The 15760-nt window shown below is 37.0% G+C and overlaps 2 protein-coding genes across 3 annotated transcripts in view; one reads left to right on the forward strand and one right to left on the reverse strand.

The window, feature by feature from the left end:
- Positions 1 to 1960: 1960 nt before the first annotated feature.
- LOC121314062 (RING finger protein 32-like) lies at positions 1961 to 13008 on the forward strand. The gene is made up of 7 exons (XM_041246877.1): positions 1961 to 2680; positions 4140 to 4282; positions 4573 to 4605; positions 6197 to 6321; positions 6409 to 6517; positions 9044 to 9211; positions 9559 to 13008. The coding sequence occupies exons 1-7, from the start codon at positions 2671 to 2673 to the stop codon at positions 9799 to 9801; spliced, it is 831 nt and encodes a 276-aa protein (XP_041102811.1). The 5' UTR covers positions 1961 to 2670; the 3' UTR covers positions 9802 to 13008.
- A 1763-nt stretch (positions 13009 to 14771) lies between these two features.
- Positions 14772 to 15760, reverse strand: part of LOC121314063 (limb region 1 protein homolog) — a 64012-nt gene continuing 63023 nt past the window's right edge. For both annotated transcript variants that reach the window (XM_041246878.1, XM_041246879.1), the window contains one exon: positions 14772 to 15376. In XM_041246878.1, coding sequence (XP_041102812.1) covers positions 15297 to 15376 — 80 coding nt within the window. In that variant the 3' untranslated portion in view covers positions 14772 to 15296. The remainder of the gene's footprint in view (positions 15377 to 15760) is intronic.

The following is a 15760-nucleotide window of genomic DNA, read 5'->3' on the forward strand; positions in this document are numbered from 1 at the left end:
GGAATGTAGAAACAGGTGATAACCGATCACTATTCTCTCCCAGCCCCGGGACACAAACTTCCCACGATGGGTCAAGTACAATTTTAATCAAAAGGAGAGATGCTCCCATTAGCCCTGCATAGACTTTCTGCTTTCAGACCTGTTCAATAGTAAAATGTGCATGGCAGAGGTTAAGGTAGGTCTCATAGATATTGCATAACAAGCTTGGTGGGTCCGAGGTCAAGAACACAAGTGGTAGCCCTGGTTTTGCTGAACCACTCTGCATTCCGGTCAGGGAGGTCTCAGGAAACCAATGGAGCTTGGATGCCACAGCTGGATAGCAATTCACTTAAGGAATACTCCCACACTCATCGACTCTGTCCTGTAGCAGCGCTGAATGTTTCCTATTTATAGTAACAGGATCAGGAACTCACAGTAGAATCATTGAGTTACAGCTAGCAGTGTGTTCTGTGAGCATACGTTTCACTTGGTCAGGGCCAGAAAGGATTTTACTGTTACAATGAGCTCATATGGGCATCCCTGCTTCAGTGGTCACAGTATGACTTTTCTTTCGTTACATATTTACTAAATAGGAATCAAAGCCCTCCAGGCATAAATATAGTCACCAACATTTGTTCCTTTTCAGAATACATGCTATTAAGGTTTCAAACTTTTTTATAAACTATATAGTGATATAATTATACAGCATGGTCATGCCTGCATGGCTTCAATTGTCTAAACATATCCAGAACACATACTGTATATTATATTATATTTGTGATTACATTTTACTGTGGCTTATCTGCAATTTTTTTTAGTTTTTTTTTTTTTTTTTGTACAGTTCAGTGCATTTGCTGTGCTCACTGTCTTTGCTTGACCAAGTTTTTAAAATGGTTTAGTTTACCACAGTATTTGTATTACTTATATTGAGGTTTTCCACACTATTTCCAAAGTAGCTCCTAAACATGCAGTTTCGCACGAGTCGGTAGTTCTCTTTTAAACTATCTGGGTAAAATGATCCCTTTTGTCGTGATACAGTTCTTCATTTTATATCCAGTGATGTCATGGATGCCAGTATTTGCCACAAAATATGTGTTTTATAATTCTACATTTAAAAGGTGTTCTCTTGGTTTCTTACTAAATGTGCCTCACTGCTTATAATCCAGATGATGTCTTCGGGAATACCTAAAGTTAAAAATAAAGTTAGCCTACTAACACTTCACAAAACATTTTTAATGCTAGGGGCACATACCAGTTTTTCAGAAAGTGTTTTCCAAGAAAGCAGACCATGAGTCTTTTGCTCATGGGAGAGGACGTCTGGGAGAAATACAAATATTACATTTATAGCACAACATACTTTCAGTGCTGCACCCTGCTGCTACCGAGACAACAGAACTAAAAGCCTTATATATATACGCATGCACACACACACCACAGGCGAATAACAAATATTTACCAGATAACATGTTTTAGAATGAAAATATATGATAGCTGAAACATAAGATTCTTTTACAACTACACATTTTACACAGTGAATGGATGTGCCTGGCACATATGTGTTTTTGTTAGCTACTCTCACTTTAACTACAAATGTAATTTACAAAAAAGCTTTGTAATAAAGTAGTATTCTGTCTAATGTGCACTTTTGTTTTTAGGACAAGAACCACTTTTGCTGTTACGTATTGCCAGAATGGATCTTAATCCTAATCATTCAGAATCAAGGATGGTGCCAAATTCAAAACCTGCAATGCAAAAGGTACTGTCTATATATAGCATATATATATTATATATATATATATATATATATATATATATATATATATATATATATATATATATATATATATCTATAGCATACTTCAACATAGTATGCTTATATTTGCTAAAACTATCTGTACTGAGAATAGACCATGCAGTACATGTATATGAAAATTGACAACAAATAACTTGTACTTTACATTCTTTCTAAACCAGACCCCACCCCCCCAGAACAGTGACCAGATTCCTTTAAAATTGGATGTCCCGTCCAAAACCGGACAGTTGGCACCCCTATCACAACGCAGGCACTACCTCCTTCTCTGTTCGGCTCCTAGCAACATCTATCTTTACAGTAATGTGCTGAAAATAATTGTATAGCAAGATATATTAAATTGTGTACCTATAGAAAGCTGAAATTGAGCTGCTCATCGTGTGATGTCAATCTGTCCAGCTGTTTTGTTGTTTTAGCAACAGCAATTGCTAATTAAAGGCACAGCAGTCTGTCACAAATTTGCACCACTGTCTCAAAGCCAGTGGTGGCCCTTCAGTGACGTTAGCACCGAGTGTTAACGGGTAATGCGTGTCTGATATTCCGTGTTCTATAAAACCAGACATAAACACTACAGGTGGCAACCCTACTTGTACTGTACATTTCTTTTTTTCTCTTAGGGAGCACACTCCAAATATAATAGTTTAGCTCTTACTGCTGTTGCATTGCAAGATCACATCTCAAGGAGTCTACAAATCCAGAATCTCTCACTTTCTGCTCCTCTAAAGAAAGGACACAGGAACCGAATGCACAACTGTAAATCTGTTGATAAAAGTGCAATACACCCATTGGTGGACACTGGCTTATAAAACAGATTGCTCCTGAAGAAGAGGTGCAGTGGAAGAGAGGAGAAGGAGTATGTGCTTGATCCTAGTCCTCCAGCAATGACATTAGGTAAGCAGCATTCCACACTCTACAATGACTGCATTGGATTTCAGTGCTGAACATCCTTCACACTTTGTGTTACTTGATAGTTCCTGAGCCAAGAGACCTTCACAATTATGTTACAGCATGACTGATTTTTCTGTCATATGGAAGAAAGAAATAAGAGAACAGTGTATGATGCCAAATAACAATTACAAGCATGTATTTCCAAGGTTAACTAATTGGATTGGGAATAAAGGGTAGTTTTGAACAAATGAGGTGATAGATGAAATGTACAGTTATGGCCAAAAGTTTAGCATCACTTAGAATTGTAGGATTCAGACATAATTTAAATATATATATATATATATATATATATATATATATATATATATATATATATATATATATATATATATACACAGTACCAGTCAAAAGTTTGAGTACACCTGCTTGAAACCAGGTTTTTCATGATTATCTATGCTTTTAACTGTATAAACTTGTCTATAAACACTTAATATTTCATTATATGATACGTGTACTTATATAAGCTGATAATCATAAGTGAATTGCATTCAAAAATTAAATTTTTAAATGAAAATGTAAATCTTGTCAATTTCAATGAAATGGTCACCCAAAGCAAGGGAATTTCAGTCTGAAGCCCAAGTCAGTTAAAAGTCTGAAATGTGTATAACACAGTGTTAGAACACTGGCCTAAGTATAAAAGTGTCTTTGTTAGATGTTCTCTGAGTTAACTAGCATGTTACCTAATGAACCTTTTGTCACCAATTATTGTTAATAGGTGAGGGTCCATCATTACTATAAATATAGGTAGCATGGGGGCACAAGTTTGTCATTCCTGAATGTAAGGGAGCAGAAAATGGCAAAATACACTCACTGTCAAGCATGGAGGTGGCAGTGTCATGGTCTGGGGTTGCTTTGCTGGTGACAGAGTTGGTGATCTTTACCAAGTCCATGGCAAGCTCCAGCAGCATGGCTATCATAGCATACTTCAGAGGCATGCCATTCAATCAGGATTACGGCTAGTTGGGAAAAAAGAAACCGTGAGTTTTTTGTGTGTTGCTTTGCCTGTCTATTTAACTGCTATATTTGTCATTATAGAAGGCTAAACAGCCAGCAATTAAACCCAGACTCCGCTTCACCGTTGTGCACGTGTAAACCTGTACATCACCACTGTCACCAAGAGCACTCACTCTGCACTTGTGACCGCATTGTGTCTTGTTTAGTGTCTTTCGAGACTGAACCCCATGGTTTAACTGAGTGATACACATTGGCGTGTACAGCCAGTTATTATTATTTAAGAGTTGCGAGCATGCAACCCAGCCAAATAAAAGAGCTGCTTTTCACCGTGACCTGTCTTGTGTCTCTTTTTACTGAGCACTGCATCACCTCTACATCTGTGCACTGCAAACCACTTTGCCGCAGCACCACAAAAAGTAAAACGTCTTCTTTTCTGCATGTGTTTCAGCTCAGAAAATGGGTCTGGTTGAGGCTCCTGCGATGCCTCCCACTGCAAATGATTGGGTTAAAGTAAAGGAGAGGTCTGTGCAGCAAGGAGAGTCGTCACAGCCTTGTGTGATTTGCAAAGAAGAATTTGGGCTTCAGCAGCAGGTATTCATGACCTTTGTGTACTTTTCACATCACAATTTGGATCCTGCACTTAGACAGAAATTCATTTCAGAATAATAATTTGTCTAGTTTCTAGATACAGATTGTGCACGGCAGGGTGTCTTGAGATGATGCAGTATGTGGAGGATCAGAAATCAATGCAGTCTTTATAGTTTTGACACTAGCTGCACAATACCATCAGCTTGCAAAATACATATTCACAGGTAGAACAAGATCATAGTTAGTCATGTAAGATATTACTGCAAATTAAAAATGCTATTTGTTTTCTATAGGTATTGCTGTCCTGTTCACATGTTTTTTACAGAGTAAGTTTTTATTTTTTATTTATTTTGTTACAATTTAATTTTATCATGACATCCTTGAGCGTATTTTACTTGTTACTGTATCAACTACCTAGTCTAGAATTAAGGTAAAGATGTTATGCTATAAGGATGAGACCAGACCATGTTTCAGATTATACAATACGTGCCACTAGTATTAAGAGAGCTAGGCAATTGATCGGATTACCTGAGCGCCTGGAGGGACAGCCTCAGACTGATACAGCGATGGTCCAGATGATCCTGGAGGTATTAAAAGCTTTTTTATGTCTGCCGCCTCTATGCCTGGTATTTATACTATACTATAGTATACTATACTATAGTAAGCTCAGAACATACATGACTATAGTTTGCTTTTGTTATCTTGCTAATTGTCAGTAGAAATTAGTTACTCAGCTGTTACACCATTCAAGTACAACCAACCACTACCGACTATTTTACAAGGGTACTGTGGTTAATTGTTTACCATACATTTATGCACAGGCCTTATCATCCTAAGCTAAGTTACCTTAGCAACTACTTATGCCAAAGTCAGCTCCAGCAAGCTGGTTTAACATTACCAAAGTCAGCTCCAGCAAGCTGGTTTAACATTACCAAAGTCAGCTCCAGCAAGCTGGTTTAACATTACCAAAGTCAGCTCCAGCAAGCTGGTTTAACATTACCAAAGTCAGCTCCAGCAAGCTGGTTTATCATTACCAAAGTCACCTCCAGCAAGCTGGTTTAACATTACCAAAGTCACCTCCAGCAAGCTGGTTTAACATTACCAACACATTTTCAGTACAATGGTGCAAGCCGGCTGGTATGGGCCACGTTATTGCGGTTCACACCTTGTACCTTACCTGCTTGCCAACTGCACCCTTAGTAAATGGGGAAGGATTGAAGTAAAGATAACTGAATAGGATGGACTTCTCCAATTCTAAGGTGCTCATCCACGGTAACTATTGGAAAGAGGTGACTTTTTTGCATAGCAAATCATTTCCCTTATAAAAGTTTCCCATAGTAAAAGCATATCAAAGTCTAATAAACCACAGTGAATGCATGGTAAAGCATAGGTTATTATTGCAAATAACAAGGTACGACAAAGCATAGTAATAAACATGGCAATCCGGGGAAGGCTATGGTAAATGCATAATATAACCATATGAAAAGCATGGTAAAACTGCAAAAATACTGTGGTGAACTTTTAGAAGGGTTTACAAGTACAAACAAACGTAATGGTGACTGGCTTTGAAGCACACAGTAAAATTGTAGGTTGGGTGTCTGGATATGTTATTGCCATGAACATGAATGCTTGTTGATGAACATAACAAATACAAAAAATACAAAATCCTGGGATCATTCAAGACCCAACTTGACAAAGTTTTGATTTCAACCAGCTACCGGAATCAGATTAGCACTGATAGGCCGAATGGCACCTCTCACTTGAAAACATTTTTATGTTCTAAAAATCGGTACTGGTACCAAAATGTTAACAAAGACTAATCCTGTGCTGGAGACATCATTGTGACAAGACATGTACGAATGAGCAAATGCAAGTAATCAGCAGAAATAACTAGAGAGGTTGAAATGTGTGTGTCAGGTTTGTTTACAGGCATTTGAGAGGTTTTCAGGGAAGAAGACATGCCCCCTGTGTCGGAAAGAGCTGTATGAGACGAGAGACATACATGATGGGGCGCGGCTGTACAAAACCAAGTGTGCAACTAGGTAAGGCCTTACATTACACTCGATGACAATGCCAATCTTAAAAGAAATGCCTGTATTTGTACAGACCTATTTTCTTTGTTTTCTTAGAATTCAAGCATGCTGGCGTGCATATATTGTACGTAAATGGTATTCACACTTGAGAAAAACAGTACCACCGAAAGATACAAAATTAAGAAGAAACTTCTTTGAACAAAAAGTAAGACACATTTTATGCATAAAATTCAATACTGTAGCATGTAATCTCCTGTACGATGATTATCAAAACAAATATTCATGCTATCAGAATCATTAAATAAATACAACAGTTACTAAAACTAGAGGAAATATTGGCTCTTAAAAACTGTATTGAGAGAACATACAAGTAGTGTTTCATTTTGATGTTAGTTGGATATAGATTGGTTTCTCACTGTGGGGCTTTTCACTGCTTCTCATAACTAAAGGGATCTCTCTGAAAAATGGGAGAAAGCATTGCCATTACCTTAAAGAGAAAGCAGCTTTCAAATTACATTGCATGCATTTATCATTTTATTAGAGGCACATATCAGATAAACACTTCAGAATGTATGATAGTAACCTCATGCAGAGATCACAAATTGCTGTTAGTGATGGAATGCCCTTCATGGTGAGATGTTATCAATTCAGACTCAGAATTCAGTACAGTTACAGTACACAGATTATGATTTTAGAATAATTTTAAAGAGATACCAATTTATAATGCATAGTGAGTGAGGCTAACGCTTGTCTGAAATGGAATATGAGATTGCTACCGAATACAGGATTCTTGTGAAGCTGTTTACATGGCTGCAGCTGGCTACTCTTTACAACAGCTTGGTTAATGTGAGAATAATGTTACGTCTAAAGCAACCATTAGTACGGATTCACTGTGAAATTCCCTTTAAGTAACTTACTGATTTTTAAATATCTGTCCTCAATTTTAGACCAAATGATCCATTACTGTTAAATACACCTCAGTTTCAAATAGCACTGTAAGAAATAATCCTTCCCTCAGTTACCCTGGTTTGGAGCAATTTGTCTGGCAGCCAGAAGCCACTTTCAACCTTGAGTACTTCACAGCACTGACTTACTGACAGCTGTCATTGAAACATGTATTTTAGTCTGCCGGATATGAATTAAGTAACTGTCCCTTGCATTCATTTTTTCTTACCATGTTCACAATCATAACCACCTAAAGATTTAAAGAATGAGTGTCAGTAGTCAGAACTTGATTTGAAGATATTTATACATTATTCATCCACTTAGGTTTCTTTTTTTTTTATGGGGGGTTGTATTGAAATTAGCCGGTAAGTACTCTTGCTCTTTGTCTAAACTGTCCCATGGCCTTGGAGTTAATATCCATGGCGTGGACAGGACCTCTGTTGAGTCCTCTACTGTACTCTGGGCTAGGGCTTTGCTTTGAGTTCTTAGAAAGAGTTCTGCCACTGCATCAGCACAACATATTTGAACTTATTTGATGTTCACACGTCCTTTATTACCAGCACAGCGAGACCGCAGAGGAATTGCTGACCTTTCTTTAACTGAACTAAATCCTTTATTGGGAAAAGATTAAATGGTTTGGATGGTGCTGGACTATGTTTTTCTGTATTGGTGGTGATACAGTAGTATTTCCCATTAATCTATTTGGGTTCCTCAATTCAGATCAAAGGGGTCCACAATGTCATTTGAAGCGTTATGCTAATAACATATAACCAAAGTGTCACCTACAGCCCAGTGGAACACGTCTTTGATCTTTATCTATAAACTTTGCTTGCACATGTCACATAATTGTAGTTCAGTCATTTATTGCAGCAATTAAATCTATTCAGACACATCACAATATCCTCAGCTGCGTTTGCTGTATTGACAGTTCTTTGAGGAGGCAGTTGGAGTCATTTGTAAGAATGATGCGGCTGACTGTGGCTTTTCTCACATGACTTCTCCAGCAATTTTAATTTAGATCTCGGCAAACAAAATAATGGTCTTGAGGTTTGCTTAGTTGGCGGACTTCCTTTATCACACAGAGATGGCAAACATTCTGTTGCTAACTTGCAGTGGCACCAAGGAGCAGGTTTTGGAGGATATTAAACAAGTACAAGCTTATCAGTCGATGCACTGATATGCTGTGAATTCCAGCCTTTTCATTTTACTCTTGAGGCCTTACCATAAGTCAACACATTAGTAGGCAATTTGCTGACATTAAGATGGATCACTTGAAAAACTCTCCCCTTCCCTCACCATGCTGGACAAAGTTCACCTGGAAACTTTTGTTTGGACAACTTTACCATAGGTGATCGTATTGCTTTTTTAATTTGTTTTTTAATTATTGTCAGTTGTGTAACTAGAGATAAAACTGAGTTGATTGTAAACGCTTGTCTGATGTGTCGGCTCATTCCTCAATAGGTGGTTCCTGTTTGTTAACATGGCTAATGTTGTTTCTTTAGTTGGGGTGTATTTCAAACTGGGCACACTATCTGGCCACAAGCAATTGCATAAACAAAGACTGCATTTAAAAGAAAACATTTAAAATCAAACAGCTTGCAGTAAACGCTTGTAGATCATTCATTACTTTGTGTTCTTTACACAGGTGTTCATGTTGTTCAGCCTTTCTTTGTTAAAATGTTTTTACAGAAAGTTAAAGGAATAATACACAATGGAAGCCAATAACATTATGCTGTCTAATATACTGTTTCTTACGGTGGTATGCTATTTTGTTTTACCATTTCAGCTTCAGGAAATGAACGATAGCTTTTTAAAGTCGTGTGATACCAACATTGATGAGTTCTTCTCTGAAATAGACGACTCTGTGGCATCAAGTAAAGGTGTTTTGCACCAGTTTGAGAAAGAGTGTGGGTCGGAAATCTCTGAGGAAACATGGGAGGAAATACAGCTAAAGGTGTGTTACTGTTTTTAATTTGGAATTGTATTATTTATACAAAAGGGTGAACAGATTTGCTTTAACCCTTTCAGTCCTGTCTTATCTTAGCGCCGTGTGTTAACATATGCAGCCGGAAATCACACTGGAACCTCATGGGATTCCTAGGTCCCAATCTGAGGTGCTGTATAAATATGTTAAAAAAAAAAAAAAAGTATCCTGTTCTCATGCAAAAGGAGTTTATTTTAAACCTGAAAGGGTTAAAAAACTATGGACAACATTGTATGCAAAGCTTTAAGGACATGGGTGTATGTCTATTTTTAAATGCACAATACAATACTTTTATGTCATGTTCTTTTTTGTTTCAGGCTGTATTGCGGGAGACCAGTGATTGCCCGATTTGTATTACCCCACTGTGTCACATCAGCAGCATCTTACACCCAACTACATCTGGTGATAATGATACACACCTTTCTTTGCGACAGACTGTGCTTTTATCTTGCTCACACATTTTCCACCACAACTGTCTAAAGGCCTTTGAAGACTTCTGTGTAGACGAGAGGCATATCTGCCCTTTATGCAGGTCTTCGTACCAGAAAAGGATTCTCTGAAAGTAGGAACTACTGCTTTATAAACAAGGTATTCCTAAAGCAAACACACAATATGTAGCTGGGTGTGCAATAATTGCCCAACAGTTACATTAACATTGTTAGAGGCATCTTTTTTTTTTTTTTTTTTTTTTTTTTTTTAAGGGAGATCATATAATACACCTTCAAATTGATTGTAAAAATAACACTCCTTTGGTTTGATCACTGGTTAGTTATTAAGGAATTCCAGGCGATGTCTCCAGTTGCACATAGTGTACACAGCCAGTCTAACAATAACTTTCACTCTGTTTTGTAAAGTAGGCCTCGAGGCTGTTGTGGCTATAGGGGTGACCGCTTTGTTAGCATATTCCTCTCAACTGATATGATCACTGGCACTTAACAGATTATTCTAACAGACACATTCTTGCAATTGGTAACAGCTTTTCCTTTCAGTCACTGTGACTTTGTGAGATGCCAGCCCCTTGAGGTTACCACAGCTGTCTCCATGCACAGGATTGCAGGGATACTGCAAACACTCATTCAGTGTTTACTGATCTGTAAATCTCATACATTTGTGTTTGTGTGTGTTGGGAGGAGTAAGGGGCACTTAAATCGACACATTGCTAATTAAAGAAAGCTCAAATACAAGATTTAAGGCAAATAAAAAAGTGTGATTTTAGTAATCCATGTTCTGTGATCTATATAGTGTTTATTTCCCTTATGAAGATGGCTGTAAACAACCCACATGCCCCATGAATGGATTATCTGACAGATCATCTAGTATCCATGTTCTAGGTATCTTTTAGCATACTTGGTATAATCAAAAGAACACAACATTCACCATTCATCAAATGTATTGTAAACTGAAAAAGTACACAATGTAAATTCATACAATTTTTGCAACATTTTTACACAACTGTTCTACAAACAAGAGTATAAAAAAACACATTCACATTTACAAGTGACATGCAGAAACATCAACAGCGGCATAACTAACAGGCTGTTCCCTCGACCTCGGGTATTAAACTGTAAAATACTGTAAGGCAACCAAAACTTTTCATGAGCTCAAAACACTCCCTGTGCATCCACTGCAAGCGTGAATAGAAAACAGATTTATTACATTTTATGTTCAACTTATTTGCTTACTCTAAAGTGAAAAAAAATAGAAAGCATGCTACTTTAAAATGACAAAAAACATAAAAAGTAATACGCTGTGAATTTATGTTCCCTTTGGTTTAGGGTCATTAGTTATTCAATCTGTAAAAAAATAAAAAAGCCAGTGTTGTAACTAAAGTGCTCATTTTGCAAGAGTGACACACAACAAGTACTAACAATGTTCACTGTGGATGTTTTCAACAAAGGCAAATTCAATGTATTATGGTTGAGACAACACTGAGTCATGATGTACAAAAAAATGAATAACTTCTAGTAACTATAAAATAAAATAAAAAGAATACGTTTGGGTGGCAAAAAAGTGTGAACTCTGCATTCAACAAATATTGTGTCTGGTCAGTTGAGATCCTGGGTTCCTCCTACAGTAAAGTGTGGTTTCACTTCTATGTAACTAGCGTAGGCAATGGAATGTATCTGTTTTGGTCAGTGCTACTTTGTCACAGTATTGTTCAGCCACATAACTGAACCATGAGGTTTGTTGTTTGGCATTTTTAGAAGTCAAAGTTATTTGCATCCACAACCTGCACTGCTGGAAATGTTTTTTACAAATATAAAAGTGTACAGAGCATGACACTAAATCATTCTTCTACTGCTAAAAACTAAATGGTGAACATATTCAAAACGCAGAATAGTAAATATTATACATACATCATGTACAGGTGTACAACAATACGCTATACATATTGTGAATCCCTGAAATAAGGACCAGTGAATGATACATGTTTAAATGTGTGCTCTAAAGTACTTCATTATTTGGGGTTTACTACCCTCCCTCCCCAATTTTAGAATGGTAAAGCTGTTTCTCAAAAAATGTGTTCCTTGTAAGAATTAAAGTATCTGAGTAAAAAACTAGTCATAGAGCCTTCATTTTACTGTACAATTCACATTCCAATTCAATGCACACAGTCTGAAGTGTATATAAAGCTTGGTCATGTACAGGACTGCATGTCTAACTTCTACTAGCTTCTGTAAGGAAAGCTGGCTTTGTATGTAGAGCAGGGGCTTGTCCCTTGTATTGCCATTCAAATGAAAACAACATGGCGTGTGTCCTTATCGACAGATCCATGAGTGCTGTAAAGCTAAATTACCTGAATTCCAGCTGTTGAATTGTGTCAAACAATGACTACCGAAATGCCACTTTTAAATGAACATTGAAATAAGAACTGTGAGATAGTATGCAAAACGCATGACCCCCCCCCAACCCACCTTTTTTAGGCAAAGCCAGCTGAATCTGTTTTAAGACATCTTTTTTTTCATATGAGGGTATTAATCAACTACTGTAAATTGCTGATGAATAGTAACTAGAAGCGTTCAGTGAATCTGTCATTAAACACACACAAAGGAAAAACCTTACAACAAACTAAGATGTTGGCGATGTCCTCTTCATAAGACATATTGAGGTGTCTGATTTGAAACTCAAAAAGAACAGCAATCTACTGCCATAACTGTGAAAAAAAACATGTAATCAACCAAATCGGTAGACACTGATAACAAAATACAGACAATCAAGGTAGGAAAAAAACAAACAAACTGAATCACAGTGTACAGATAAACACACTAGCAAAGCATACTGTTATTTACACATTTAAACGTGAAATGATGTTACCTGGACAGTTAATCCAGAGGTCCCTCGCTTAGTCTGAGGTCCCTAGCTTAATCTATAATCCGTTCGAACAACTTCTGATGAGGATATGAATAATCTTCATGAAATCGTATAATAAATGCAACTATTGAATGTGTGAAACACCAAACCCCTGGTTTCACCACGACTAGCAATCAGGATTTTCAAACGCATGTTGTCACACACTAGCGTTGTTGAACCCACTGGCCGCAGAAGATCTTTACTGTACTATATCATGCCACAACAAGCTAAAGTGCACCAACAGAATATAAACCCATCCTTTACAACTCAAAATCTGATCAATAAAAAAGCAATTCACCAACTATATATGTAACTGTTAATCCAAAAAAATAATACTGCTTAGTTCTAATGTAATATTAATATTGCTCAGAGCAGGAACCAGTACATTAGAAATGTACCAGCGATGAGATATATAACAGTACAATTGTGTTTGTTCAAAATGTAATTCTTGTGTACTGTATTAAGGCAATCAGTCACATCTATAGGGTGTGCATATAAACTATTCAATACAACAATGCTAATACCCCCTCTAAAGTGTGTATTTGGACTATTTTATCCAGCGTTTTGTAGATCCCTTTTTTCATTATAAAGTGCTGACTTTTAAATTTCTGCATATTACAAACTGGTGTAAAAAACTTACAACATACTGATTACAGCTCTTAGTCAGTCACAGTGGTGCTTCTGAGATAGAGGAAGTTAAAAAGAAAATACCATTAAGTAGTGCTGTTTTGTAACATAACACATCTAAAATATTAAAAAGGACTAACCTTTCATGACCTTATACTTTTAAAAAATGTATATATGTATTTTCAATGTGAATTGTCAAGTCGCCTGACTTATCCAGCATTGCAGTGTCCCTATAATGTACTCTGCAACCACAATCAGCACTCAGGTTGTGTGGATCAAGGCTCTGCCCAGAATAGCTCCACACAGCCCCAGGCCAGCCCAGTGCAGGAGCAAAGCCATCAATGTTCTATAAAATCCTGTTTCTCATTCGATCCCACAGAGTAGGTGCTGTCTGCAATGTTGCCTACAGCAAGAGCTCTGCTGTGAACTGTGATCAGGACTTTCTGTACTTTCATTGCCCGAGCAGAAAAAAACAAAACTAAAACTGGCCAAGCATGGCTTAAAAATATCTAGCTGCAGTGTTAGTTGTGCTTTGTTAAAAAGATGGTGGAGTGATCTATGTTCACCTTTCAGTTAAATCTGTTAGGTCTTTTTTACCAGCATTTTCTACACTGCCTGCGCCCATCTTCAGACTATAGTGTGTGTTTTAGCTATTTATTTTAATCAAATTGGTCTGAATCGGTTAATTGCGAGTTGAATTGCATTAACTTCTGCAGATCCCTAAGAATGTAAAATACATTTGAAATACCAATTTCAACGTGCATTATGTAGCTGCATTTTTACTACGGAAAAGTTGTTCTGTTAGAAATAAAATTTTAAAAAGAGACAAATTCTTCCAAATTACTTTTTTATTATTACTATTTTAATTATTTTCTGACTAGACTCATTTCATTTTCCATAATCAATATAGTGCCCATGAAAGGGGCTGGAAGCTGCAACCTCTTTCCTGAGGAGACAGCTCTGGAGGGGACAGGATGCTCTGGTCACCAAGCTCATCCAATCACTGGCTTCTCTGGACAGCCTTTTCATTTTCCAGAACCAATACAACAGTGGGTTTGTGATGTGGACAGCTGTCCACTAAAAGCTAGGCTGAAACCACAAAAACTCACTTCACAGATATCCAGCAGTCATCAGACAGTAGTGGACTTCATTCACTACCAAGCTTTGGTGAACTCAACTAAAGGCTTTAAACCTGAATATCGATCTGCTGAGCCACCCAGCTCCTGTGTGCTCTCCTTTATAAGTGAAGGGTTACAATCTGCAGCATGTGATTATAGAATAAACCGACATTAGCATAGCATCAACCTCATTGCCAACTTATATAGAGACAGTTCTGCAGAGCTTGAAATATACAGCTGTGTTTTAAACATACACATTATATATATATATATATATATATATATATATATATATATATATATATATATATATATATATATACACACACATACTATATATATATATATATATATATATATATATATATATATATATATATATATATATATATATATAATTTTGGTATCCCCCCCCCCCCCCCCTTTTCTTCAACATGTATTTTCATCTCAGTGTAAAACAAATGCAAATTGACCTAAAAAAAAAAAAAAAAAAAAAAAAAGTGTCAAGCTGCCACTGAAAATTGATTAACGATTGTCTTTGGCAACCTCCAATATCTGTTGATGAATAAATTTCAAGAAGATTATCTGAAGAAGTCCCCCATCTTGTTTGTTAAAAAAAGCCTATGATCTAATAGGGAAAAAAAGATGTAGGTTATCTGCTGGGGTTGCAATCCATTGCCCCCGTCCCCAGGGCTCGTGCAGATCCTGCAGACTGCACAGACTCATATCTTGCAGTGGGTGTGGATCTGTCAATTGAGCCACTTTCTACAGGATTAGTGGCCCTCTGGAATCAGGGAGGAATCTGCTCACTACTACTGGCAATATACTTACTGAACAGGCTCAGGTTTCCTAGACACAATTGTACTTGTGGGGGGAATAAAAAAATCTATGTAATGTCATGAGATGGAAGCTTTCCCTTCTCACATTCAGGCCTTGTTGGTTATTTACTGGTCGTATTTTCACAGTGATTTCTGATGCCCGTTTGCAGAATGCTTTTCCGGTTCCCTTGTGTTATTTGATAGGTGTAATTTATCTAGACCTGGGTAAAGAAAGAAAAAAAAAAAAAACACTCAATGGTATTAAACATGACTTTAACCCTTGTAGGGTTAAAACGCTTTGGCCTTTAAAGTAAATTAAATATATAGGTCTCCTTGCATCCGACTACCAGGACTTGTTAGAACAAGCTTTAAAAGTTTTTTTGCTGTCACATCTATGACAGAAGAATATTACTTCAAACTCAATTGAGTCAGTTCACATAGTTCAGGTCTGGCAGGAATTAACATTCTACACCTTTCTGCCTGGTGTGATTTCACAGCATTCGAGAGAGCAGATTCGAGAGAGCACATTGATTTATCCCACAATAGTTTTCAGAGTTAGTCAAGTGTGTTTTAAAAAGCTTGGATCGAATCATGAGTTCAAGACA

The sequence above is a fragment of the Polyodon spathula genome, chromosome 4 (genome assembly GCF_017654505.1).
Source record: "Polyodon spathula isolate WHYD16114869_AA chromosome 4, ASM1765450v1, whole genome shotgun sequence".
In the NCBI taxonomy this organism is placed as follows: domain Eukaryota; kingdom Metazoa; phylum Chordata; class Actinopteri; order Acipenseriformes; family Polyodontidae; genus Polyodon; species Polyodon spathula.

Bases quoted from the DNA above. Each gene is read 5' to 3' on its own strand.
- LOC121314062 (XM_041246877.1), top strand. The intron at 6,322-6,408 runs GTAAGGCCTTAC...TTGTTTTCTTAG, and splicing joins AAAACCAAGTGTGCAACTAG to AATTCAAGCATGCTGGCGTG. The intron at 6,518-9,043 runs GTAAGACACATT...TTACCATTTCAG, and splicing joins GAAACTTCTTTGAACAAAAA to CTTCAGGAAATGAACGATAG.